We start from the raw sequence: 25456 nt of genomic DNA on the forward strand, positions 1-25456 counted from the left end.
TAGTGTACAGTAGTTGCAAGAGAAAGAGCTAAAATGTTGTAATCATTATTGAGGTTGCGTTCACATGACATCACAGCATTCTAGTTTAAAATTGAGGTGGAGGGCAGCTGGAAATTCCATGGTGGTAACTATGGGAACTGCTGTAACTGACAAAATGCAGATTTGTATGTCTTTGTTTTTGGCTCATATCTCAGTTATTACTGGAAAAATCCACATGAAAAAAACAAAAACTGTCACAAAGTTCATTGTCTCCTCTTTCAGCACAAATGAACAAATGTCAAATTATTTTCTCCGAAAGGCGTCAAAAAGTGGTGACAATATTCAAAAACATGATTGTGGTGTTGTCCAGCAGAAAGGACTTTCAGACATACAATAATATCACAGGTTTGTGAATCCAGTCACTGTCAAATACTGATGAGGAAAAACATTTGACAATCTTCGTTTTGGAGATTTCTTACAAAAACTGCATTTCTCTCATAGAGTTGTTTTCATGCCCTCCACCTGACATTATGACATCATCACATTATAAAACATGAAGGCAACCAATTGTCTAATAGTGTAATATCTTTAATTAAGATAATCAAGCCTTGGCATAGTGTAGGTGGAAGTTATTCTTCGTTTATACTTCCTGAAAAGACTTTCAAAAGAAATGGAGCAAGCAGAGGACAGAAGGCTTTATGAAACTCAGAGGTTGAACCGTCTGTACCTGGAGATTTGTTCCAATGAATTTCACCTGATATACATGTTTAAAGAATTCATTCACATGAAGGCTATCTTTGTAAAAAAAAATTCCCCCATTTTTTTTTAGAAATGATTTGGGGATTTTCTATGACAGCAGTGTCACCATTAGTGGAAAGTCTGTCTATGCTATTTTATTTGCCTTCGGTTTTCTGGTTTGAAAAAGTATCTTGAATTCTGTTCACCTTCTTCTATGTTGCTTTGGATGGAATACATTTAACTGTGTTAATACCTCAGCTTGTTGAGAATCAGACATATGTTCTGGTAATAGAAGATAGAGACAAGTTTATTGGTCAAGTCACTTTCTTCTCTTTTTTTAAGTTTTGCTCCTGTTTCCATAAATAACATCCTCAGTTCAACCAACCACTGTCCGCCATACCACTGCCCTAAAGTATCAAACAATTTATGAAGGGAAGTTTTAATTGTATTTTATACCGAGCAATAAATAAATATTAAGCAACCGCCTCCAACCAGGATACTTGTCCATGATAGATTTAATCAGATCCTCAGTGTCTGTGGTAAATGTGATCATATATTCAACCTTTTGAGACCGGACAAGTTTTCAAACTAGTGCTCGGAGTTGGAACAGATCTCTGCCGCCAGGAGGCAGTGGTGGTCATGCACCAGGAAAAGTCAGTTGACGTTGATACGTATTACGTCGGCGTTACGCCCCGACGGTGATTGGCGAAGGTAAGATGGCGGCGCCAGAGGAGCCAGAATTATCTCAGGCGCAGACAGAAAAACTCCTCCAATTTCAGGTAAACGTCTCGAAATAAGCATGAGCACGAGTCTGCCTTAGGGATTGTGTCTAAATACGCCAGTGTCCACATAAATCCCGAGCGACTGAATGAACGGAGTGCATTTTGCTCTGTCAACTTCGGCGACGATCCCCAGCCCCCAAACGATACAGCAACTTGACTCAAGCTTTGCTAACGTTAGCACAGCTAGCTCACACTGCTAACAAGAAGAGTTTCAGGGCCAAATGTGGATTTAAATGTTGCAACATAAAGTGCATCGCCAATGTACGTGTACTCTGACCTGAGCCTTTTCAATAAACGTCACAGATGCTAAGTTTGAGTTGCCCGGAGGAGTTTTTCAACTTGGTTTGCGTTTGTTGGGCTGACGTTGCTGAGTTAACATTAGCAAAGCAGTCATGGTTGAACTGTCACTTCAGTTTCATTCTGACGACACAACAGACCGAACGACAGAAGTGTTGAGTAATGCGTTTAGACATATTATCATTTCCTTTCTTATTGCATTATTGCCACTGGACTACTTGTGTCGTACATAACAGAAATATGTCATATCCGTACTACTGCCCCAGGACCTTAGGACGTTTTACTAATTATGTTTTTATTGTAAAGTCTGGTGATTGTTACCTCATTCGTTGTAAAAGCCATCGACTTCCATGTGCTAAGACGTATCCATTTGCATTGCCACAATTGTGTTATTCATTTAATCAAAAATAATATATAAATATATATATGTTTAATTTAACTAGCCATTTGTTATGTGTGTGTAAATATATATATATATACTGTATTTATATATATGTATATATATACTGTATGTATATATATGTATATATACTGTATGTATATATATATATATGTATATATATATGTATATATATATATATGTATGTATATATATGTATGTATGTATATATATATATATATATATATATATATATGTATGTATATATATGTATGTATATATATGTATGTATATATATGTATGTATATATATGTATGTATATATATGTATATATATATATATGTATATATGTATATATATGTATGTATATATATATATATATATATGTATGTATATATATGTATGTATATATATGTATGTATATATATGTATGTATATATATGTATGTATATATATGTATATATATATATATGTATATATGTATATATATGTATGTATATATATGTATATATATATATATATGTATATATAATGACTAAAAATGAATTATTGATGGTTATCCAACAGGACCTAACTGGTTTGGAGTCTATGGACCAATGCCGCCGAACATTAGAGCAGCATAATTGGAACATAGAGGTAAGTTCAAAATCAGTTTTGAAACGTCTCATCCTTGTTTGTCAAATAATTTCATGTCTTGTCTCCGGCAGGCTGCAGTACAAGACAGACTTAATGAGCAGGAAGGAGTGCCCAGTGTGTTTAACCCTCCACCTCCCAGACCATTACAAGTCAATACAGCAGACCATAGAGTATATAGTTACATCGTACCAAGGCCACAACCGAGGGTAGGCTCATGTTATTGTCCTCTTATTTATTGTGTTTGTAATCAGTGACACATGGCCACATTTTAATAAATTACGCAGAACATTTCAGTTTTAGTTGTGATGTCTTAATTTACATACGCTTCTATTTCCAGGGGCTACTAGGATGGAGTTACTATTTGATAATGCTACCTTTCAGATTTACATATTACACACTTCTGGACATATTCAGGTACTTTACCCTTTTGATCACAATATAAACCTAATTCATTGTAATGTAACACTGACTAATAACGACTTTCAGGTTTGCGCTGAGGTTCGTTCGGCCAGACCCTCGTGGCCGTGTGACTGACCCAGTTGGAGATGTCGTTTCTTTTATTCATAGTTTTGAAGAGAAATATGGCCGGTCACACCCTGTGTTTTACCAGGGAACATACAGCCAGGTAAGTCAAGATATTTCGAGTTTGGAGATTTTAAAGTTAGCCTTGGGTGAAATTTGACACAATCAAAACTGGCATGGTTCAGAAAAGGAAGTGTAAGCGATTCCCACCTGGAAGGGGCCTTTTGGTGTGGAGTTTCATGTTCTCCCCGTGTACAATGTACAATAGGCCAGGATGAATGAGTGTGTTTGAGTTTGGGACAACGGATGCAAATGTGGTGAAAATCGGTCACAAGTTTGTCACCTATTTGATATATTTTATGTTGAAAACTTTTGTATTTAATTTTGGAATCATAAGTGATAGCGTTGTTTGGGAATTTACAAGCAGAAGAGCTCCCACTAAAGTACCTAACATGAATTTCCTTAATAAAACAGGACATTCATACAGTGCCCCCTGCTGTCACAGTTCAACACTGACACTCTTAGAAGCATCAATACACAGGATTATACATTATGAAATAGACATGTTTAAAAATGTGCCCAAAGATATCCGTGTTGATATCGGACCCCAAAAATCCATGTCAGTCGAGCCCTTGTCATTATCACGCGCACTGTCCAAACCAAATGAACCTATATATAAAACAATTGCAAAGGCTGCAGATGCAAATACAGATTTGTATTCATATTTTGCCTAAATCTGAGACGCACTTAATGACAAGTTTAATGTTTAGGGCCTTGAAGAGAAGTATTAATGTAAAGTATTAAATTTCATTGGTCAATGCTGACGGTGTTTACAAAGGTTTCCTTCTGTCTTGTCAACTGTTGTGCAACAAAAAGAAAAACCAAAGGTTTGGTTTAGACCGATCTTCATTAGAGTAATGCGGCAACCATTAATCTCAGGGATGAAGCTTCATTTTATTATTTCAATGATTAAAGATCTGTTAACTACAAACAAATAATAAAACAGGATGAGGAGGATTATACACTTTCCTTTCCAGTACTGATGAGAATTGACATGTTTTTGTAGTCGAGCAGTCACATGCTCGCCCTGAAATCATATTATTTGAAAATAAATGCAATGTTGGACACTTCTAAATATTTAATGACAGGGTGAAATATGAAATATATCAAATTTCCTGTTGTCCCTTTTAATAAAGAATGACCCAAACAAACTACGCTTCTCTAGAGAGATGCTTGTTTCAAATGAATATCCTCCTTAAGTGCTCAAAAGCAAGACAACTTACGGATGACAATTTGACTCTTTTTTTGTTGTTTAAGGCATTAAATGATGCGAAGCGGGAGCTTCGGTACTTGTTAGTCTATCTTCATGGGGACGATCACCAAGACACAGACGAGTTTTGCCGGTACGATTTTTATAAGATTTTTTTAACTAGATCCAGATCCAGATGTAAGGCCCTTTATTTGCATGAGAGCAGTTCTTCATATAGTTTAGCACAATGTAACCCGTGTTGTTTGTATGTTTTAGCTCCACATTATGCACAGAAGAGGTCATAACTTTCCTTAACACACGAATGCTCTTCTGGGCATGTTCAACCAGCAAACCTGAGGGCTATCGAGGTATGATTTATCCGACCACGCTTTCACTAGCACATGGACTGTAAAGGGTTTTAGTAATGGCGTGATATCAGTTGTTACAAAAATGTCTTCTTTTTAGCTTGCCGGAGTTTTTTTTTTTCAAAGTCTTATATTTTTTGGTGTGTTCAGCGTCCCAGGCCCTGCGGGAGAACGCCTACCCATTCCTGGCCATGATCGTCCTGAAGGATGGGAAGATGACAATGGTCGGGCGTCTGGAGGGTCTGATCCAGCCCGAGGACCTCATCAATCAGCTCACCTTCATCATGGAGGCCAACCAGTCTTATCTCATGTCAGAGCGCATGGAGAGGTACGCTGTTCGAGTTCATACGCCACAGAAAATCGGCAGAACAATAATTTTGCGATATATTGTGCTGCCTTACACGATATGTTCCTTTGAAGTTGGTGGTGTTGAAATGGTGGTAATATTTTTGGTATGCGAGTCACCTTTAGTTACATTTGTGAATAGTTTGTTACTTTTACTACTGTAGTTTCTGTCCTGGTTTAATCTTGGTTTTTGACATTGTTTAGTTCCAATCCTTGTTTTAATTTATATATTATGCTTTGAAACAAAATACTAGCCGTATATGCACTCGATAGCCCTAGAAAGGATTGTGATTTTTTTTTTTTTACTCACCCAAATAATAATACTATCCTTTTTTACATCTCTACCAAAATGACCAAAGGGAGCAGAGGAATCAGACCCAGGAGATCCGCAAGCGTCAGGACGAGGAGTTTGAGGCGTCGCTTCGTGCCGATCAGGAGAAGGAGAGAAAGAAACGGGAGGAGCAGGAGCAGAAGAGGCAGCAGGAGGAGCAGGTGCGGCAAAGCGTCCTCATGGAGGAGCGGAGGCGAAGGGTAAGTGGCTGCACGGTCAGACCCAATGCGGGATTGAGCTGAGTTATTATGGTTTTTAATGTTTTTGGTTTTCTACAGAACCTTGAAGAGGAAAAGGAGAGGAAGTCCGAATGTCTTCCTCCCGAGCCACAGGCTGATGATCCAGAAAGTGTCAAAATAGTTTTTAAACTGCCCAACGACACTCGGGTAGAGAGGCGATTCCTGTTCGAGCAGTCACTGACGGTACGTGTTTTAGAAGCAAAAGAGCTGTTAATTCCAGGTTTTTGTGGGTGTTTTACTTTATGCTTTCGTTCACAGGTAATACACGACTTCCTTTTCTCATTGAAAGAAACTCCTGAAAAGTTCCAGATAATTACAAACTTCCCTCGCCGTGTCCTGCCCTGCATCCCGAGCGAGGAACAGCCCAACCCCCCGACGTTGAAGGAGGCAGGACTCAGCCGCTGCGAGGTTCTGTTTGTTCAGGACCTTACGGACGATTAATTGACAACTTACCTCCGTGAAACACATTTTTCTTCAGCGCTGCCCCATTTCCCCTTTTTGTTTAATGGCCATATGCACAAGGGATCACTGAGACAGAAACATACCCTGGAAAGTTTCAACCACACTCTATCCAGTCCTTGTTTGGTTGTGTTTACGGGGTTCCCAGTAGCCTGGAAAGTCTTGAATTTTATCAAATAAATATTTCTTGAAGTCCTTCCTTGAACTCATCTTTGCATTTGGTGGGACAAACATGTATTGGCTTCCATGGACAACCACAGCGTAGCGTTAGGCAAAGACGATAACCACATGGCTCTGGCAACTCAGAGAAGGCTGCCCTAAAGCCGACTGACACAAAGCTAGCATTTCTATGGTGGTATCGTCTTGAAGCTGGGACTGCAGGCTCAATGTTTACCCATTTGTCCCAATTCATTGATTTATGCCTTAAGTTCATGTCTCCTCCACAGAGACCGTTAGACCGGAGTGACTTTGTGTTATTAATGTGCTGAGCAGCTATGACTTTAAGGAGTGTGCATTTGGGCACAATGACGAATGGGAACCCTGTTAAAATGAGCCATGACATGTACATAAGTGAGATATTTAAGGACCCCAGATTTACCATACAATACAAGTGTTTGTCTCTTTTTTTTTTACTTATGCCACAGTGAAATGACCAAATGCAGGCTATGTGAAGCAAAGTACAATTGGACATTTACCTCGCCACAGTTTTTACATGTGGTTTGAACTAGCATAGTGCAAGTCTGCGCATAGTTTGCCTGTGGTTACTCATAGATGCCTGTTTGCCTGTAACATCTCCATGGGCTCCTGTTAAGATGTAATTTTCCAACTATAAATTAAAACAATTTAAAAAGCGGGCTGTCCCAATTGTACATTGCATATTTGTCGGGAGGATTTTTTGTCTTTTGGTTCCTTGTCTGCATACACCGTAACACTGCCAAACCAAATGTCACATTTTATTTATAGTCTTTGTCTTCAAGCCATAATTCGATGAGATGTTTTGATAATGTTGACTCAACTGGCCGAATTTAAAGTTTGGAAAAACGTTTGGCAAATTAAGAATAAAATAGGTCAATTATTTTTGCTGCTTCAAAAAAAAAAGAAATGTAAATAAAGTGTTGGTATACATCATACATTTATTAGTGAACAACCCTCTCAAATCAGCCACAACAATTGGAAAAAAAAAGAAAATGATTGCACTACTTGGTAAAGCATAACTAGCAACTTTCATTTAAAAAAAGTACAAATCTTAAAAATTTCAAACAGTATACAGATGTATATATTACACTAACTAGTTCTGTTAAATGCTACAAACAATATGCTTCCAATGGAATGAAAAATTATAACATTGATAAGAACCATTTCCTATATATAATATATATTAGTCGTTTTCTCCCCTTCGCCCAATACAAACATGGAAAAAATGAGGTAACTGTAAATGTGCAAGTACCAAAGCAAAACATCTGCCTAACACAGAACACGTGCCCCTGGCTGTTGGCGGTGGGTACTGGTGGTCAGGTGAGGCCCCCTAGAGGCCAGGGAGAGTAACAACAGAAAACCACGATCCCACCACACCAAAAATCATTGGTAAACAATAAATGGCATCTACTGAGCAATCAATCACAAGTCCTAAATAAATGTTAGCTGCTTATTGGAACACGTTTTTGCACCACAGAAGCTGTGATTATTCAGTAACCCTTAACAGAACGACTACAAGACTCTATCTCAGTTGTCACCAGAAGTCACCTCAATGCCTAGGTTTCATGGGATATGCTTTATTTAGTCGGGTTGTTGGACTTTATCAATTTAATAGTTACTTCAAACATAATAGTGCTAACATTAACATGAATTAAGGTTATCTATATGTGAACAATACATTTTAAATATTGATACACTGAGCGCAAGAGCCTGATAGAGGCAGGTACAGTACTACACTGAAATAAGTATGACAACACTTAAGTTATTCTTTTAATTCTTAAACTATACTGATCTGCACTGACATTGTTTTGGGATATTAGTATAACATGCTTTAAGAATACATGGGATCCATGACAGACTATTGCATTCAAAGTGAGATTTCATACCTAAAAGCAGAACACCTAGCACCGTGTCACTATGGCTTTTGATCAACTACAGTAGTTTCAGAGCGTGTTTTCAGTCATCAGGGCATTAACAATAACACAATGTATGTAAGAAGATCTGGATTCAAGACCAGCATTTTTTTTTCCTTATAAAATGAAGTTAGCGCAATAAAATCTTGTAGTCATTCAGTTCTATTAAAAATGTGTGCAGTACAATGCATGGCAGTTATCAGCTGAGCATTAAGATCCAAACATCAGAACCCGAAGCCAACTAGAGCTAAATCAGCTGGATCTGGTTGACGAGCATGCATTGTGCATATTGTGCACCGTTAAATAGGTCCCCACCAGAGTTTTGAGATACCCTCCACCAGAACACGCTAATCTTTTTAAATCATGCAAACACCTCTGAAGTAGATCTGGGAGTAAAATAGGTAGGATAGTATGCGCTGTGGCACGTTTAGAAATGGGATAACAACCGCAATGTTTAACATATGGTTCAAGTACAAGAACAAAAGTCCAAAGTATTATTAATACATTTGTTATGAGTAGCAGTGCCTCTTTTCAGTGAATATTAATATATTTTCTGTATTTTTCTTGCATGCCTGTCTTTAAACAATGTCTTCTTTACTATTTCAGACAAAACAGAATATAATTGATTACATTAAAAGATTTATGGTCAGAAGAAAACGACCCAAACTAAACTCAGATATACCCTTTTCATGGCATCCGTTCCATTGGAAATGGACTCTTATCCTTTGTTTTATACCGAGAGGCCCTGAGTATTTTTTAGACTTACAATATATGCCAGCGAATAGATATGTACACATAGGTTATTCTCAAAGCTGTGGGTTAAACTTATTAATGGCTTCTTTTTTCTCTTGAAGGTGGCACACACATCAAAGACTCACATTCACTTAAGAAACAAAGTTAAGGAAAAGGCAAGATCCCTTCACAGATACGAGCGAGGGTCCAACTGCCTGTTAGTGCTTATGGGGCAGTTAAGAGACTAGAGTAAATACAAAGCAAAAATTCATTTGAGGCTCTCCCCTTCCGCCCCATCTTCCTTTTTTTGTGAGATGTAAAAGTCTAGCAGTGTTAGACTCCCCCACATCACGGGATGGGGACAGCTGTAACGAGTGTCACCAGTGACTATTTTCAACATTCTTCTGTCTTCAAACGTTTATCTAAAGCATTCACACTGACACTATACGTACATACAGTGCTTGTTACAATAGCATTACCATGGCCTAAGACAATGACCTGACCGAGTCACCAGAGAATAACACACACCTGTCAAACGTAGTGGGTGCTCTGTCTGTTTCCTTCAATGGATTTTCTGTAGAAGATAAAACCAATAAATAAACTTTAAAAACGGCAGACTTTCAACCAAACAAATCAACTTTTTTTTCAGGGTTAACAATAGGTTTGTGCTTGTCAAGGTCATTTGAAGGCAAATCTGAAATATTGAACAGCAGGCTATATCTGTATAATGGATTTGGCTCACAAACAGAAATCAGAAGCCCAGTCTTCCTAAAAGTGGAAGAAAGTTGGTCAAACTGCACTCACTGCACATATTGCTTCTGCACAGGCCTGTTTCTACGGCGCGAGCACAGCCTTCAGACGTCCATCCTTAAAATGCAGTCACAGTGGAACCACATGCTAGTTTCCCTCCTGGCGCAGTCTGAACAAGCACGCAGTTCTTTTAATATGCTTCTTTGTCGCTTCTTTTTCTTACATTTAAGGTTAAGATTTTGGTGGCAATGCTTGATTAAAATATTGCTAATCTGAATCAACAGTTCATGCAAATCCTAGCATGCTGCCCTGTATCCAGTGGTTACACAATGCGTTGGCTCTGTGAGCAGGACAAACAGTATGCACAAGCGCGTGGTACGACTTGCCAGAGGAAAATGGCTGACGTGGAGGATGGATGTAGCACTTGTGCAGTTTCGTCGATGACTTGAAAAAGACGCGTCTCGTGATCCTTTTTTCAGAGCAGATCATCAGGGGCAGACTGGAGACCACAGTTACATGGCCTTCACTTTGCAGTCCAACCTGGGGCTTCAATCTGCGATCAACCACAGCAAGTCACACGTTCACAATAGCATTGGCGAATCTAACGTAAGGTTAAAACTGTTGAAATGATCAATACATTATTGCAGAACATACATTATTAACAAGTCACGTAGCCCAACACCTACCACACATGCATCTATGATGGTCAGGCAGTGCCACCAAACACAGATAGCCATGCTGTGAAGTATGCCTATCCTATTTTTGCTAATTGCACAATGTGTCCAGCCTTCCTACCCCAACTCCTGACCAGTCCAACACTGTTCATGTGACCACAATCAAATCCAAATCAAAATGAAACCCTGTAAACAAAAGCAGCAAACAATGCATTGTAGGGAAATCTTTGGAATCTGTGAAGAGGGGGCAGAGACAGCAGTGGCTGGCGGTCCACGACTGTGGCTATATGCTGCGATAGGCAGTGGGTTTCATGAGACGCTGACAATGACGCACAGCAGAGGTACAACAGGCTCCAGAGACGATCCTGGATTGCTTTTCATAGAGGACAGGAGTGGGCCGTAAGCTAACACTGGAGGACGTAAGCCTCAGGACACTCTAATGCAGCACAGTCCAGCACAGAGTGCTCACTCCGCCTCCCGCGGTACGTCCGAGGCATCCGCGCGGCAAATGGGACAAGTGCGATTGGTCTGAAAAAAGTGCATAGACCACACTGCATTAGACAATACTAAAACAGCTGTTTTATTATATAAACATCTTTTTAACTTACCTTTAACCATTTATCCACACACTTGGCGTGGAACTCATGGTTACAAGGTAATACCCGAAGTAGCTGCCTACACTCAAAGTCACTAAAGCATACAACACACCTAAAGGAAAAACAAGTCAGTTCAAGTCCATAAAACATCAAAAACATCTGGTTTGCAGTAAAAGGGACTCACAGCGTTTGTTCTGAAAGATGATTCTCTGAGTTGAATCTGTAGGACGGAAGCTGCTCTATATCTGCTTTAGTGAGTCCACGAGGTTTGGCTTCTCCCAGCCTCTCCGCCAAGTTTAGAAGTGCCTGAAAACACAATAATGGTCGTAAAGATGACTAGTTTCTATGCACACAGCAATGTGGAAACAAACAACTTTGGCAAATGGGACTGCTTTGGAAAAGCTCCCCATTACCTCATAATTTTCCATTTCCACATCATCGACATCCAGGTCTAGGCTTATGGCCGGGCCGACAGCTGCGGGGGGCACAGGAAGCATTGACCTGAGCATAGAAAGACGGGCGCTGTTGAGCGACACCTGTTTTTTAACTCAATTCCCAAATCTTCAACTGTATAGCTGATCAAATGCATTGTTGAGGGATAGTTGACTTACAGGAAGTACGGGAGGAAGCCAGGATAGTAGGATGGAGGGGGAGGAGGAGGAGGGAGAGGCTGTTGTAGCCGGTAGCGTTGTCCGTTCACTCGGCGCGGCAGCATGTGGGGGTATGGCTGCAACAAAATAAACAAAGAAATTAAAAAATAATAATACACAGGCTAAATTCAACGTATTCTGTGGCCATGGGTTTGAAACATGAGGACATTGTAAACGCCTGGTGAGTGCAGAGCGTTCTCTGTGGATAATTGTGTCAGCGTGAACAGGGACTATGTAGGTCGTACTAAAATAGTTGCTGCTGGGTTCATTTGTCTTACCACTCCAAAGGGAAGCTCCTGATGCAGAGGCTCTTGAGGAAGATACTGAAGGGGTAGAGACGGAGGCAGCGCTGGTGGGTGGTGCGACGGAGGGTACGAGAAGGTCCCTAATGGATGCTGGTCCCCTCTTAGGTCCACTTCATTGTCCACCCTCTGCAGAGGCTAACGCAAAGACATTACAAGGACACCGTTCATGAACATCTGGACATTGGATACGCAGATGACAGATCATGCTGTCAAGGGCCATTCCTCTTGATAATGCTGACAGTGACAACACTATGGTCCTAGAAGTCCAATAGAATAAAGAATAGAGATAGAAGGGCTAAAGAAAATAAGATGCAGCTCAGAGGAGATAAATTTGTGGAGATCCGAATCTGCTTTGCAAAAAATCTGGCACAGCCGGCTGGTCCTTGGGGAAAGGAAGGCCCAGTTACTACCACCAGCACCTACAATCAACCTAATGGAGAAGAAAGCCTAAAAGCGCCATCATTTCCTGGCTGTCCAAACAAGATATGGCCAACTACATCAGGATATCTTCTGCACACTGGCAAAGCCAAGCTTGGAGTATGAAAGTGTCCTTTAGAGGGTACAACAAAAGTCAGGCTGCACAGCTGGAGAGGATGTAGAGAGGAACTATACTGCAGAGCAGGAAAGAGCAGGCTGCTGTGAAGTTGGCCAGATATGCCCAATTAGAGCAACGCTGGATACATCGCAGTAACAAGCGGCAGGAAGCCTTTTCAAAAACTTCCTTTTTTACAAGGGAGTTGCTCCGGTTTTAGGGATTTATATTTTCCGAATGATTTAAAACAGAAGAAAGAGCAGAAGAAAACAGTGTATCGGTCGTCGGTGACAGGTGACGGCTTCCGTCTCTTGGTTCATGATTGGACCGATGTGGCTAAAATTGCGAAATGATTGGCTGCGAGCAGCCGCCCAGGCGGTTCTTCTTTTGAACAGAAAGGAGGTGTGTCGGGCAGGCCAGGCGATCAGAATTCATCCTGCTGATTATGTTAACAGTCACATCGTCAATGAATACAAGGTTCCATTGGCCCATACAAGCCCGTGCCATGATGCTCCACCACCATGTTTCACTGATGAGGTGGGATGTGTTTTGAATCATGGGTAGTTCCTTTCTCCATATTTTTTTCTTCAAACCACTATAGTACAAGTTGATCTTTGTCTCATCTGTCCTAGGATGTTGTTTCAAAACTGTAACTTTTAAGATGTTTTTGGCAAACACGAATCAGCCTTCTGTTCTTGAGGCTCACCAGTGGTGTACACTTGTGGTTAATCATCTGTATTCTCTCTGGTGAAGTCTTCTCTTGATTGTTGACTTTGACACACATACACCCGTCACTCAAAAAGGTGTTAATTCGGGTCCGAAGTGCCGTTATGCACGAGCTTAATATAGAAGCTGCAGTTACACGTATGACCTGAGGTTGCAGTAGTGAGTATAAAATGGCAAACTTGCCTCTAGCCCGTTTAATAAGCCATGGAGTTTTCAAAAGTGTTTAAGTTTTATCGTCTTCATGCCTCTGCTGTGATTGACAACAGTCTCCATGGAGACTCAAGGGAAGGGGGCTGAGTTAAATGGTCCACTCAGAGCAGAGTGAGAGAACAGCACAGGAATAAACCGGAAGAAAGTGGGAAACTCTGTTTTAGCGGAAGAAAACTCCACCGCGTTCTCTTAAAACACAACATGTGGTGTTTGTGAAGCAGCAGAGATCGTCAGAAAGTCGCTGGCTTCTCCGCTGGTGTCATTTCGCTCTGGAGCGTCTAAAACACTGCTAAATTGGCCGAACGTTGGGGGGACATGGAACAGCGGACTCGATTTTACAATTTAGCCATTTTCCAAATCATCTGTTGTTAAAAGCATGAATTAATTGAATTAATTCGATTTATCGCCCAGCCCTATTCCAAACTGTTGATTTGGCCACGCCTAATATGTTTGCTATCTCTCTGATGGGTTTGTTTTGATTTTTCAGCCTAATAATGGCTTGCTTCACTGATAGGGATACCTCTTCAATTCATATTAAGAAATTAACAGAAAGAGTATGCAAAATGCAAATATCACACTTGAAACGAACTCTGGATGTCTCATCTGTTCTTTATGAATGGAATAATGTTGGAAGAGCAGATACCTGGCCATGGAACAGTTGAGCAGCCACTTGTCCCATTACTTTTGGTTCCTGAAAAAGTGGGAGGCTCACATACAAATGGTTGTAATTCCTACACCATTCATCTGATTTGGATGTAAATACTCTCAAATTAAGCTGAAAGTCTGCAGTTTAAGCACAACAGTGGTTTCATTTGAAATCAATTTGGTGGTGGACTGGTTTGTACAAATACAGTGATGTGTCAAAGGCCTGCTGCAACTGCTCATCAGGGTCAGCATTATCACAGAGTAAAACCTGAAACCATTTGGAACAAGATGAAGTGCACTCACCATGCGTGGGTGCTGAGGCTGTAAAGGGACGAACTGGCTCAAAGGAGTAAGGTGCGGTGGCTGGTGGGGCGGGACAGAGGGCGTCGGGTGCAATACAAAATGTTCACTGGAGATCAGGGGTGGGAAGGCTTGATAAGACACTGGCATGTGCTGCATGGTGCATGCCTGAATGAGCTGAAAGACAGAGCAGAGAACACATGAGTTCAGTTATCAATGTTCTCACACAGAGGAACTTCATGTTTATACACCAAGTGGTCTGGGAGCACAGAAAATTAAATTAAAACTCTTTGACTGAGCAACCTCACTGTGTTTACATACAGTATAATTGTGAAGCAAATCAAAAGCAACAAATATAGAATTACTCAGGTCAAAATATAAAAGTAAGAGCAACTTTGGGCATAAAAGTATGATTTATGTTTCAATGTTAATGTTGGGTTTATAAGCAGGTTTCACAACTTTCAGAGCAAAACTGCCAATTTAAGGCAAACAATAAATAGCTGCAGTTTACGATCAATAAAAAGGCATTTACGTGCACAGTGTCTTTTCTCACAATGTTTTACAATATACTGAAGAACTAAACTAATTTCATTCCACTAAAAAAACAAAACATAGGTAATAGGCCTTTAAGCGTTGAAAATCTTTTACAGTAAATTTAAAATTGACTTGCCTCATTTATAGCTTTGTCTTCACTTCTGAGCTACAAACTGTCCATAAATTAGCTACTCCAAGAAGTGAAGTTGAAAGATTTACAACTGTGCTTTACGTCAGTGTGTCTAGCTCTGCTATTGTTAAGTACCAGACCGCTTGGTGAAAAGGTCTAAACACAAATACAGTATGGCATTTGATGATGCAATTTCTGGTGAAAGTGATGTTCTACATAAACCACAGCAGCACGGACAACAACGCCACAACACAAGCCTGGAACTAATCTCTTCCAGCACCACCAAACATTACTGTGAGGTGCAACAATTTCCACAGAAACAAGGATTGTAGGAATTTGATTAAACGTTAGCTGGTGCTTATAGTCTAGTGTCTTGCACAACAAAAGCAGTGCAGTACTGTGACCAGCGACAGATTGCACGGCGGGGATGGTGCGCTACATGGATGCCACTGACATTTAGGCTCTTCCTTTTCAAACTCACAGGAGGAGGAAGGCAGCAGAGCAGAGCGAGCTGTCCGCTGAACATTACCGAGCATGCAGGCAGCTGCTGAGTGCTGCACCCTGGGAGGGGCTGCCCGGTGTGGATGGGGAAGCCGTGGGTCGTCACCGTGGTAACAGTGTATGATATTGGAACGGACCCCTGGTGCATCTGTAGTGAAAAAGACAGGACACGTTATTAAATAAGAGGCAATTGGTCAAATTAAAACCTGTCAGAACCAAGGCTACAATCCAGTGTGGCGTGTTTACATGCATGCAGTCCCATTTGTGTATATTAACATGCATGGCCCTGACCAAATACACGCATAATAAATATACACCGCAGAATTCTGAAGCAATGAATTCTGAACAAATGCAGTGCTTGTGAAGTAGTTTTTGTACAGCCCAATATCACAACAGCAACTGCCGCACAGGGATGCACAGTAATATACAAACAGGAACAGTTTGCAAACCAGTGAAGCCGACAATACAGTGCCTCTCGGAAGTATTCATACACCTTGAACTTTTGCACATTTTGTCACGTTTACAGCCCTAAACATAAAGATTTTATTTTTTTACTGAACGTTCACACACAAGTAACCGACAACTGTGAAGTGAAAGCAAAATGATACATGATTCCGTTATTTTTCAAAAAATAGAAAAGTGGGGCGTGCATAAGTATTCATACAGCATGAATGAATACTTTGTGGAACCCCCTTTTGCTGTAATAACAGCACAAGTCTTTTGGGGTCTGACTCTACAAGATTTGCACATGTAGAGTCTGACATTTCAGCCCATTCCTCTTTACAAAACAACTCAAGCTCTGTCACATTAGGAGAGCGTTTGTGAACAGCAGTTTTCAGATCTTTCCACATATTTTCAATAGGATTTAGGTCAGGACTTTGACTGGGCCATTCTAACATTAATATGTTTTTATTGAACCATTCCATTGAAGATTTATCTTTGTGTTTAGGGTCATTGTCCTGCAGGAAGGTGAATCTCCGCCCCAGCCTCAGTTCTCTTGCTGACTCCAGCAGGTTTTCCTCCAAAATGTCCCTGTATTTGGCTCCATCCATCTTCCCAAATATTCTTACAGTCTCCCCAATCCCCGCTGAGGAAAAGCAGCCCCACAGTATGATGCTCCCCCCGTATATTTGACACTGGGGATGGTGCACTCAGGACGATGAGCAGTGTCAGGTTTGCTCCATACATAACGTTTTGCATTTGGGCCAAAAAGTTCAATTTTTGTCTCATCTGACCAAAGCTCCTTCTTCCACATGGAGCTGTGTCCTCCATATGACTTCTAGCAAACTTCAAACGGGATTTCTTATGGCCTCCTTTCAATAATGGTTTTCTTCTTCCACTCGTCCATGAAGGCCAGATTTGTGTAGATACGACTTATAGTTGTCCCATGTACAGATTCCCCGAGCTCAGCGGCAGGACTTCACAGCTCCTCCAGAGTTATCTTGGGGCACTTGGCACCTTGTTCGGTCTAATATTTTAGGTGGACGACCAGTGACCACGTCTTGGTAAGTTGGCAGTGGTGCTTTACTCTTTCCATTTCTGAATGATGGATTGAACAGTGCTCCGGGAGATGTTTAAATCTTGGAAAATCTTTGTATAACTTAATGCTGCTTTAAACTTCTCCACAGCTTTATCCCTGACCTCTCTGGTGCTCCTTTACCTTCATGATGTTGTTTAGTGACCAATACACTCCAACCATAGCTCTGGGGGCCTAAAAGAACAGCTGAAATTATACTGAGAGTAGATTACACACAGGTGGCCTCTATTTAATGGTTAGGCCAAGGAGTGAACATTCGTTGTAAACATGACAAAATGTGCAAAAGTTCAAGTTGTATGAATACTTTCGAGAGGCACTGTAACTGTCATGTCCAAACGAACAGCCAGCCGTTTCAGGTCTTTCATATTTTTACAGTTCACCTAAGGCTCTGGCACACACTGTATCCATGCGTATTGATATTTCGCACTTTTGTTCTGATCCCCTCAGTCTGCGCGGCTCTGGCTGCTCTGTGCGTTACCTGCTCATGTAGATCCACCATGATGGGGCTCTGTTGAGGCAGGTGGGCCGCGGGGTGAAGCATGCGTGGCGCTGTGCTGGTATGGCTGTATTGTCTGGAGTCATCTAAAGGAACTTGTTGGTGGTGATGCTGTGAGAAAAGCAAATGGTGCAAGTTCTCATCCTGGACCAGGGAAGCGTGCAGTACAGGTCTGTCTCGTCGGCCCCACTGGCGTCTCACTGGTGGGCTGCAGACAAAGTTACAAATTAATAGAAATCATGTGGGTTAGTAGTTCAGTCTACGTTTAAAGACAAAAGAGATCTGAGGCAAGTCTGACACTGCCCTGATGAAGACTGACTAAGTCAGTCCTCTGGCTGACCGATATCCTAAAGAGCACCAGCTATACGTACGAAGATCCAGTGAACACCTCCAGCTAATCGTCTTTTTTAACTGTATCTAAGCTGTTTACCATTTATGTCCATCTACACCGATACGATGAAATTATACATCAACATGTAAAGTTCTGACGGACAGAAGGAGACCACCAGATCTTCTTTTGGTTCTACAGCCCAGACAGGAGTCAAGACTCTGTCCCATTTATAAAATGTACATTTTTTTGGCTCCTGACTGGTTCGGAATATGTAACTTACAAAATATTATTGCCATGCAGGTTTCAGAAAAAGCCTGACAGCTGAAGGTCTAGTGCTGTGGTTCTCAACCTGGGGGCCAGGACCCCCACAGGGATCACATGATAATTTGTGCCTGCGACTCACCAGGTCATAAAGGCGAGGCATGTTTTTTTTTTGTTCAATGGAAAACAAGCCCTGTGGAGATCAACACCTTCGTCTTTGGGAGTGGCAACTACGAAACGCTATCCTAGTGGTTAAGGCTGCTGCACATATGGCAGAACAGTGTTCAGTCCTCGGCATTATAGATTGGAGTCCTGACTCCAAAACCTGAACTGTGCTGAATAAAAAGACATTGCAATACAAAATGTGTGTGCCTTGAAGATTACCAGCAGAGCTTTGCACTTCCTACGGCAGCCTTTTCCTTACTAGATAATGATTCTAAGATTTTTTGCACCAAGTACCACCTTGTAAATCTCCCCAAGTAGTACACTGAATTTAAACGGGGCTAAAATGAACCTAAATCTGGACCAAATCTTGCTTAAACTCAGCAGTCAGCAACCATAGGCTACATCTGAGAATACATGAAATATTTGTAAAATAAAATAAATCTGAGGACTGAGTACCACCAGAAGAGGCCAATAATTGTGCACACAGATTAAGAACCACGGAATATGTTTTATACAAGGTTCATCTCAATGGGGCCATCATTGAACTAAGATGAAGACACAGTAAATCAGACATCTAAAGCTTCACTTTCTCATATATGTCTCTCCACGTCCAACCAAATTACACAACTGGTCCCACTGTCCAATTATCTGAGGGGATCAACCCAGCGTCACTTGTAAAGGATGTGTAATGCATGCAGATTAACCTTCTCCTGAGATGCGCAGGGGTGTTGCAGGGCTCTCCGAGGAACCGCCGGGGATTTAAGGGGGCTGTTGGTGGCAGCCTATTTACTGCTACTTCCCATGGTCGCATTGGTGACGTCGAGCAGACGAGTCACGCTCCGGGAATGGAAAGTGTTCAGTGGAGGCACTTGGAGGTGGCCTCTGATTGTCTAAACCCTGTAAAACACATATATCAAAAGGAAAACTGAACTTATTGCCCTTATTTAATAATCACACAATGGTATGGGGAAAATAATGCTGCAAAAGGCATGTGGATAATTATTACTTGTGACATCAGCTCTCAAGAACACTCAGGGTGTGCAAATAGTCAGGAAAATGTGCAATCAAGACAGTACAACGTGCACACAAGTAGTAGTAAATAAGAGGCATCTTATATACAATTAATAAAAAACTTTAAAAAGGGGTAAAATATATAAATAATAAAAATTAGAACGTTGACATTGGCACATTAGGCTAAAGTGACGCCATTTGAGGAAATCGATGGGACATCTGACCCAAGCACAAGGCCCCGTCCAAAACCAGTAAATTAGTAAGAGGTCTTAAAACCGGATGTGCGTCAGCTTCCGCCATGACAAGAAGCTTCCGAATTGGTCAGTCAGTTAGGAAGGAGTTAGGAAAAGAAGCCTCAATGCTAACTATCATAGCCACTTTAGCATAGGGACCTCTGATGCTAACTAACCAGTGAATAAGAGCTATGTGCCATCCCATAAGCCACTGCGCCAATCCCCCCACCCCCCCTCGCCCCCACCCTCCAGTGATGTATGTGCAACCTCTGTTGATTGACAAGTGCATATTTAATAATAAAAATAATAATAAAAAATAACATTCTTCACAAACCTACTTTATAAAAGTGACAAAATACAAATAAAGGCAGTTTGCTTTCATTTAGTAGAAGCTTAAGCCACATGGATCATTTGCTACTGTAGCTTTATGAAGCACGATGATAAAATAACACTAAAGGGAAATGTGATGGCACATCTGGATTTTTTAATCTCCTTAAATGTCTTTATTTGGACACTGTGTTGTTGTTCACTGTACAGTAGGTGGCGACACTTGTGTTTGGCCTGCACTCCACCAATAACTTTAAAGAAGAAGAAAAACAGCTGTTGGTGATGTCACTTTCCCTTACCCCGGGTAAGGACGGTCTAATTGTGCAAATAGTTTCAGGATTAGTTGCTAGAGTTAGTACAACTTAGAGACTATAATTTGATGGTTTCGGACGCAGCCCTAGTTTCTCTATACAGCCATGCCATTTGTTGTTTGAAAGCTCAGAAACTTCACAGTTCAGTCACTGAAATTTCACTTCTCAGGCTGCACTAGCACTCATCAGGACTTGATTGGGGACAAGTGTTGCAAGTAGGAGACAGTCATTTTATATTTCTTTAAAAAATAGTTTTAGCCTTAAGTTCAAAAAGCCTTAAATCAGGGCTTATTCAGCTTTCTTTTTTTTTACATCGTGTAATATTTTTGTTTGTCCAATTGTAATAAATCAACACTTTCAATTGTTTCAGTAAAACTAATATCTGATCAGTTTACCTCAGATCTGAGGATACATATGGGTCATGTTTATTACAAAAATATAACCTCGCATTTCCTACCTTAAAAATAAAATAAGCTTTTCATTAATAATACTAAACTGTACTTTTTTTTTTTTTAAGTTACTATGTAGCCTACTACCCCGCCTCTGACTATATTAACCGAGAGCGTTCATTTCAAGTAGATGTTTTCTAATTAAACTAGTGAGTAGAGAAATACAAATAGGGGTCGCTGTGGCGCGCCTGAACAAAAACATGGAAAGCCATGTGCTCAAAGACAAAGCAACAACAAAGACACAGCAGAGAAACGCGACCGTGGCCGAACACAAGACTGGAGGTGCCTCTGCAGTTATTTTGTGTACCAAAGAAAACCGGGGAAAGCTTTACATTTTGCACATAACACAAAGCGCAGTGGTTAGCGTTTAGCTTCTCCGCACATTCGACCTCTCAGCTGAAGGAGAGCTGCTAACTTTAGCCAGGCTCCATTAGCGGGCGCTTTGTTCAACAACAGCTGCACAACAAGACATCATGAAAACTTGCCTTCAGGGAAATTACGTGAGATTGCCAAGATTATATCGTCACCAGTTTAACAATTAAAACAACACTTAAATGTTTCTTGAGTTTAGTTTAGTTACATGGGTTATAGCCTGATAAAACACAGTTAACCTCTTTCAGCCGTTAGCAATATCACTGAACTATGACACAAATAATTGTGGAATCAAGTGCACGTCGGTTAGAGGAAGCATTTCTTGACAAACCAACAATAATACATTCTTAGGATACGTCCTTACGTTATTTTAGCCTTTCAACCTCTGAACTCGGGTAAACAGAGCTAGCACATGGGAATACAAACACTACTTTCAGCCACACGGCTGCTTTCATTCACAGAAACCTCTTAACCTGAATGAGGTGTCAGTTTTCAATCACTTCTTACCTGACAGTAAACGAAAACCTGCTGCTTGCGAGAGATTTTTGACAATGTCCCCCGACGGTGGAGCTAATAGCCCGCTAATGCTAACCTGCTAACAAGTGCCTGTAGTTGCAGCATAAGGGGCCAGTTTAGTCCAGAAACGGGTTGAAATGGGCTGTTATTTTAACGCGGAGCCCTCCTGAGCCGAAAGTGTCGTTAAATGCAGTCAAATGTGGCAGTATCTAAGCAGCGATAACAACATGACTTGGCGCGTGCATGTTCCTTGAATCGCATTGTTATGGACAGACCTCGCCCCCCGCGCGGATCCCACCAATCAGCGCGCGGAAAACACAGACAGCAGACTGCCCTGAGACTTTACAGTCTATGCTAGACAAGCGCTGCACCGCGGATCAAAACAACAAGCACTTCCCGTTGATCCCCAGCAGCAGCTTATGCATAAAACAATGACAGACGCCCTGCCATTAACTCGCACCAACAATAAAGTAAAAAGCCATGCAGGAAGTGCACGTTAAATCATCCACATCTGCTTTAACAGGTGGCACCATTTGATTAAAACAATGTAAAATACTGTAGTTTCCCCACAGGAGACCAATTTACATAATGCTTTCAAGCTATCAAGATGGATATCCCACTGACTAAGGCACAGATTGCAAACTATAAATAACATAGTCATTTGCAATGATAGCCTATATGACACGGCCAGTAGACCATGCAAATAGGCTCAGATGAGCCATACTTTCAAAAACTATTCAACTTTCGCAATAAGAAAATGACTTGAAGCAAATCATAAATAAACTTGAACTTGAAAACTCCTAAAGTAAAATATAATAATAATAATAATAATAATATTATTATTATTATTATTATTATTATTATTAATACTACTACTACTACTACTACTAATAATAATAATAATAATAATAATTATTATTATTATTAATATTATTATTATTATTATTAGCCTACAATATCAACAACAGGCAAATAATTTGTTTAGTTCGGTCTCACTGTGGGACACCCAAAGTCTTATTACTGTGTGACCTCCAGTCTTATTAAAACAAAACAAAACAAAACAAAAACAACGTCAACAGCACACATTTATTAAAGGAGATGCAGATGTACTCATACTCTTCCTTAAACATCTGTCCTTAAAATACAGTAGTCAAACTACAACAGACGGATCGGTCCTTGCGCATCCCACCGGTTAAAGTGCAGGATTGTTATTGGTACGCGTACTCTCTGACTCTCATTGGAGGCCACAGTGTCCTGCTGTAGACACCAGCCGGTTATGTAATGTTGGCCTCGCAAGATCATTCCATCTCTGATCCCTCTCCATCCTTTACACGAGTGTATTGGCTGCATCCCCTCAGTTTGTTGCATTTCCTTGCCGTGTACACCATGCACCGTAATTAGGTTAACAGTGTTTCAAGCCATTATTCTGTCAGACCCAATTAGTGCAACAAGACTAATGGATGATGCGCTTGCGTGGTACATGCTGAAGACTTTGCGCATTTATCGAAACCTGTACCAAACCGAATCTCGGCGCGTGCAGAAAGGGAGAGAGAGCGCGCGCGAGCGAGCAGTGATGTGCAACATAGAGCCAATGTAAACATTACAACATCGCTTTTAGTAGCAGCATAACAAGGAGGGGCTGGAGGCTGCGATGCTGGCAACCCTCACAACAAGCAGCATACCTAAGAAGTCAAATAGGCTACGTCCTTTCTGTGCCTCAAAAACACTGCCAGAAAGAGCGTATAGCTGCGCGGTTACCTGATTGTTAAAAAGCAGTCATTGGATCCCAATGTTTTTCTTGTAACGTTCACATGTCGCTGGCCTAAGTGCGGCATCCTGTGGTCAGCTGTTCGCGAATGGAACATTCCGTGGGTTTCACCACTGCTGCGAAAAGCTGCTAAATCTGGCGTCCTCTACCACTCAGCGCGCATCCAGCCAGTGTCTTTTGCGCCTACGATTCATAAAACACCGACATGATTCCTTCAACCCAGAGTGTGTTGTTCTTTTTCAAATAAAACAGCCTCGCTCTTGTTTTGGCATTCTGCAGCTCCTCGTCACACCCCCATTTTTGCGTATTTCCAGAGCAGAGCGCGCACTCCGAGCTGCCATTTTTACCGTAATGGACCAACTGTGCGCAACTGCCTTCAAAGATTTAAATCTGAGTGTTAGGAAATGTTGGAGAAATGCGCTCTAGGACCTCCCACTTTTACATTCACAGGTTAAATATGATCAACTGTAAAATAAAATTATAATATAGGCAATTTCTTCTGTCCCCTGTTCTTCTTCTGTCCCTCTGTTTTCCCACATGACAGGTTTTTAACGTGACTCTTAATTGTTCACTTAAAGTGCGTAGAAATCAGATCCTTATGAAGATAGAGCAAGCATTATAAAACAATATACTGCAGTGATATTGAATCTGATTAAAAATAAGAGCCCATATACCACCAGTGGTACGCCTCAGATTGAAAAACCCTAGAGCCCATAGTTCAGTTTAGAGTCACTGGGGCGAGTTGACCATTGGTGACTGTAGGTTATTTAAAGATATAGAAGTGCACATTACAGGCTTATAAATTATAATCGATATTTTGGTGGAAGACAACACCCAGTTTGACCCCATGTTGATCCGGTCTTCTCAGATTTCCTGGTTTGATTTTACTGGAACCACTTTGGCACAAGTTCTGGCTCCACCCTTTCGTTTGTATTTCCGTCTGTTGCTCAGACAGTGTTGTAAGTAATAAACCAAAGTCTAGAGAGATTAACAGTTTAACCACTTTTATGGCGCTGCATTCATTTCCGTCAGACATAATTCAAGCCTTTTTGATGTGTTAAAGTGTGTCAGCAACGTAACGTAGATGTTCATTTCTTTTATTTAAAGGTCAGCACCAAACAAAGTCATTTTTAAAGGGGAGACACCGCAGGCAAAACACTTTCATTTCAATTTGAGGTTTTTGTCAAGGCCCCATATGTAATTTCAGGTTGAAATGATCAGTTTATGGTTTTATCATTTCGCTGAATTAACTTTCCTCCATGGACTTACCACAAATACTATAAATTGTATCCTAAAATCCCTTTTTTACACTAGAGGGGCATCTAAAGTAGCACTGGCAGACTCAACCTCATACTTAACCACATTTTAGGATTTTGTTGACAATTCATTCCTTTTTTATACTGATTTACTCAAAGATTAAGCAAACCCTCTCTGAATAAAATCGTGTGTCTAATTTTAAACCTTAAGTTGTCCTAATTTTATTTTGTCCTTCAGTAATGACATCTTCAAGTATTTTGCTTGAGTACATACATGGATGGAGCATTCATTCTCCATCCAACCGTTACAAATTTACAAGCCTCCACAAAGTTGTGACTGTTTTCCTCATTATGAATGAAAGCCGCACAAAGCATGAAGTGTAATTATCCATCGTTCTTTAGTTTTCGGGCCGATGGAGAGAGCAGCAGAGGATCATGGGAAGTGGAGGCAGCTCATTAGTGAAACACATGAATCGGTTGTTTCTGAAATAGGCCTCGGTTCTCTGACTGGCTGTGAGGGTAAGTTTGAACAATTTTCTCAATGGAAACTCTCAAATGTTGGCGATAGATATTTGACATTGCTCAGTACAAAGTGTCATGTTATTTTGCATAATGTTTTTCCCTGTGTCTGGTTTACAAACGTCACGCTTTGGAGCTGAAACTTAATAGGAAAGATTTAGTGGGATGATTTTATTGCCTGTGCATTCGT

The 25456-nt window shown here is 40.8% G+C and overlaps 2 protein-coding genes across 6 annotated transcripts; one reads left to right on the forward strand and one right to left on the reverse strand.

Moving 5' to 3' along the window:
* Positions 1–1347: 1347 nt before the first annotated feature.
* Positions 1348–7263, forward strand: faf2 (Fas associated factor family member 2). The gene is made up of 11 exons (XM_079556580.1): positions 1348–1496; positions 2743–2811; positions 2883–3017; positions 3149–3225; positions 3298–3436; positions 4651–4736; positions 4859–4950; positions 5098–5275; positions 5652–5823; positions 5902–6045; positions 6121–7263. Exons 1-11 carry the CDS (start codon positions 1434–1436, stop codon positions 6301–6303), a joined length of 1338 nt encoding a protein of 445 aa, XP_079412706.1. The 5' UTR covers positions 1348–1433; the 3' UTR covers positions 6304–7263.
* A 184-nt stretch (positions 7264–7447) lies between these two features.
* Positions 7448–23855, reverse strand: rnf44 (ring finger protein 44). Of its 5 annotated transcripts, none has more exons than XM_079556436.1 (11): positions 23482–23855; positions 19209–19401; positions 17730–17955; positions 15695–15862; positions 14553–14726; positions 12110–12271; positions 11793–11908; positions 11595–11703; positions 11366–11487; positions 11194–11293; positions 7448–11113 (listed from the first exon to the last, which is right to left on the reverse strand). In XM_079556436.1, the coding sequence occupies exons 2-11, from the start codon at positions 19313–19315 to the stop codon at positions 11051–11053; spliced, it is 1347 nt and encodes a 448-aa protein (XP_079412562.1). In that variant the 5' UTR covers positions 19316–19401; positions 23482–23855; the 3' UTR covers positions 7448–11050. The 5 variants fall into 5 exon arrangements, with proteins under 5 accessions (XP_079412562.1, XP_079412565.1, XP_079412564.1 ...); XM_079556439.1 differs by having other exon boundaries at positions 15743–15862; positions 23482–23854; XM_079556438.1 differs by having other exon boundaries at positions 11595–11682; positions 23482–23854.
* Between the last annotated feature and the right edge of the window lie 1601 nt (positions 23856–25456).

The sequence above is a fragment of the Gobius niger genome, assembly GCF_951799975.1.
Source record: "Gobius niger genome assembly, chromosome: 5".
In the NCBI taxonomy this organism is placed as follows: Eukaryota; Metazoa; Chordata; class Actinopteri; order Gobiiformes; family Gobiidae; genus Gobius; species Gobius niger.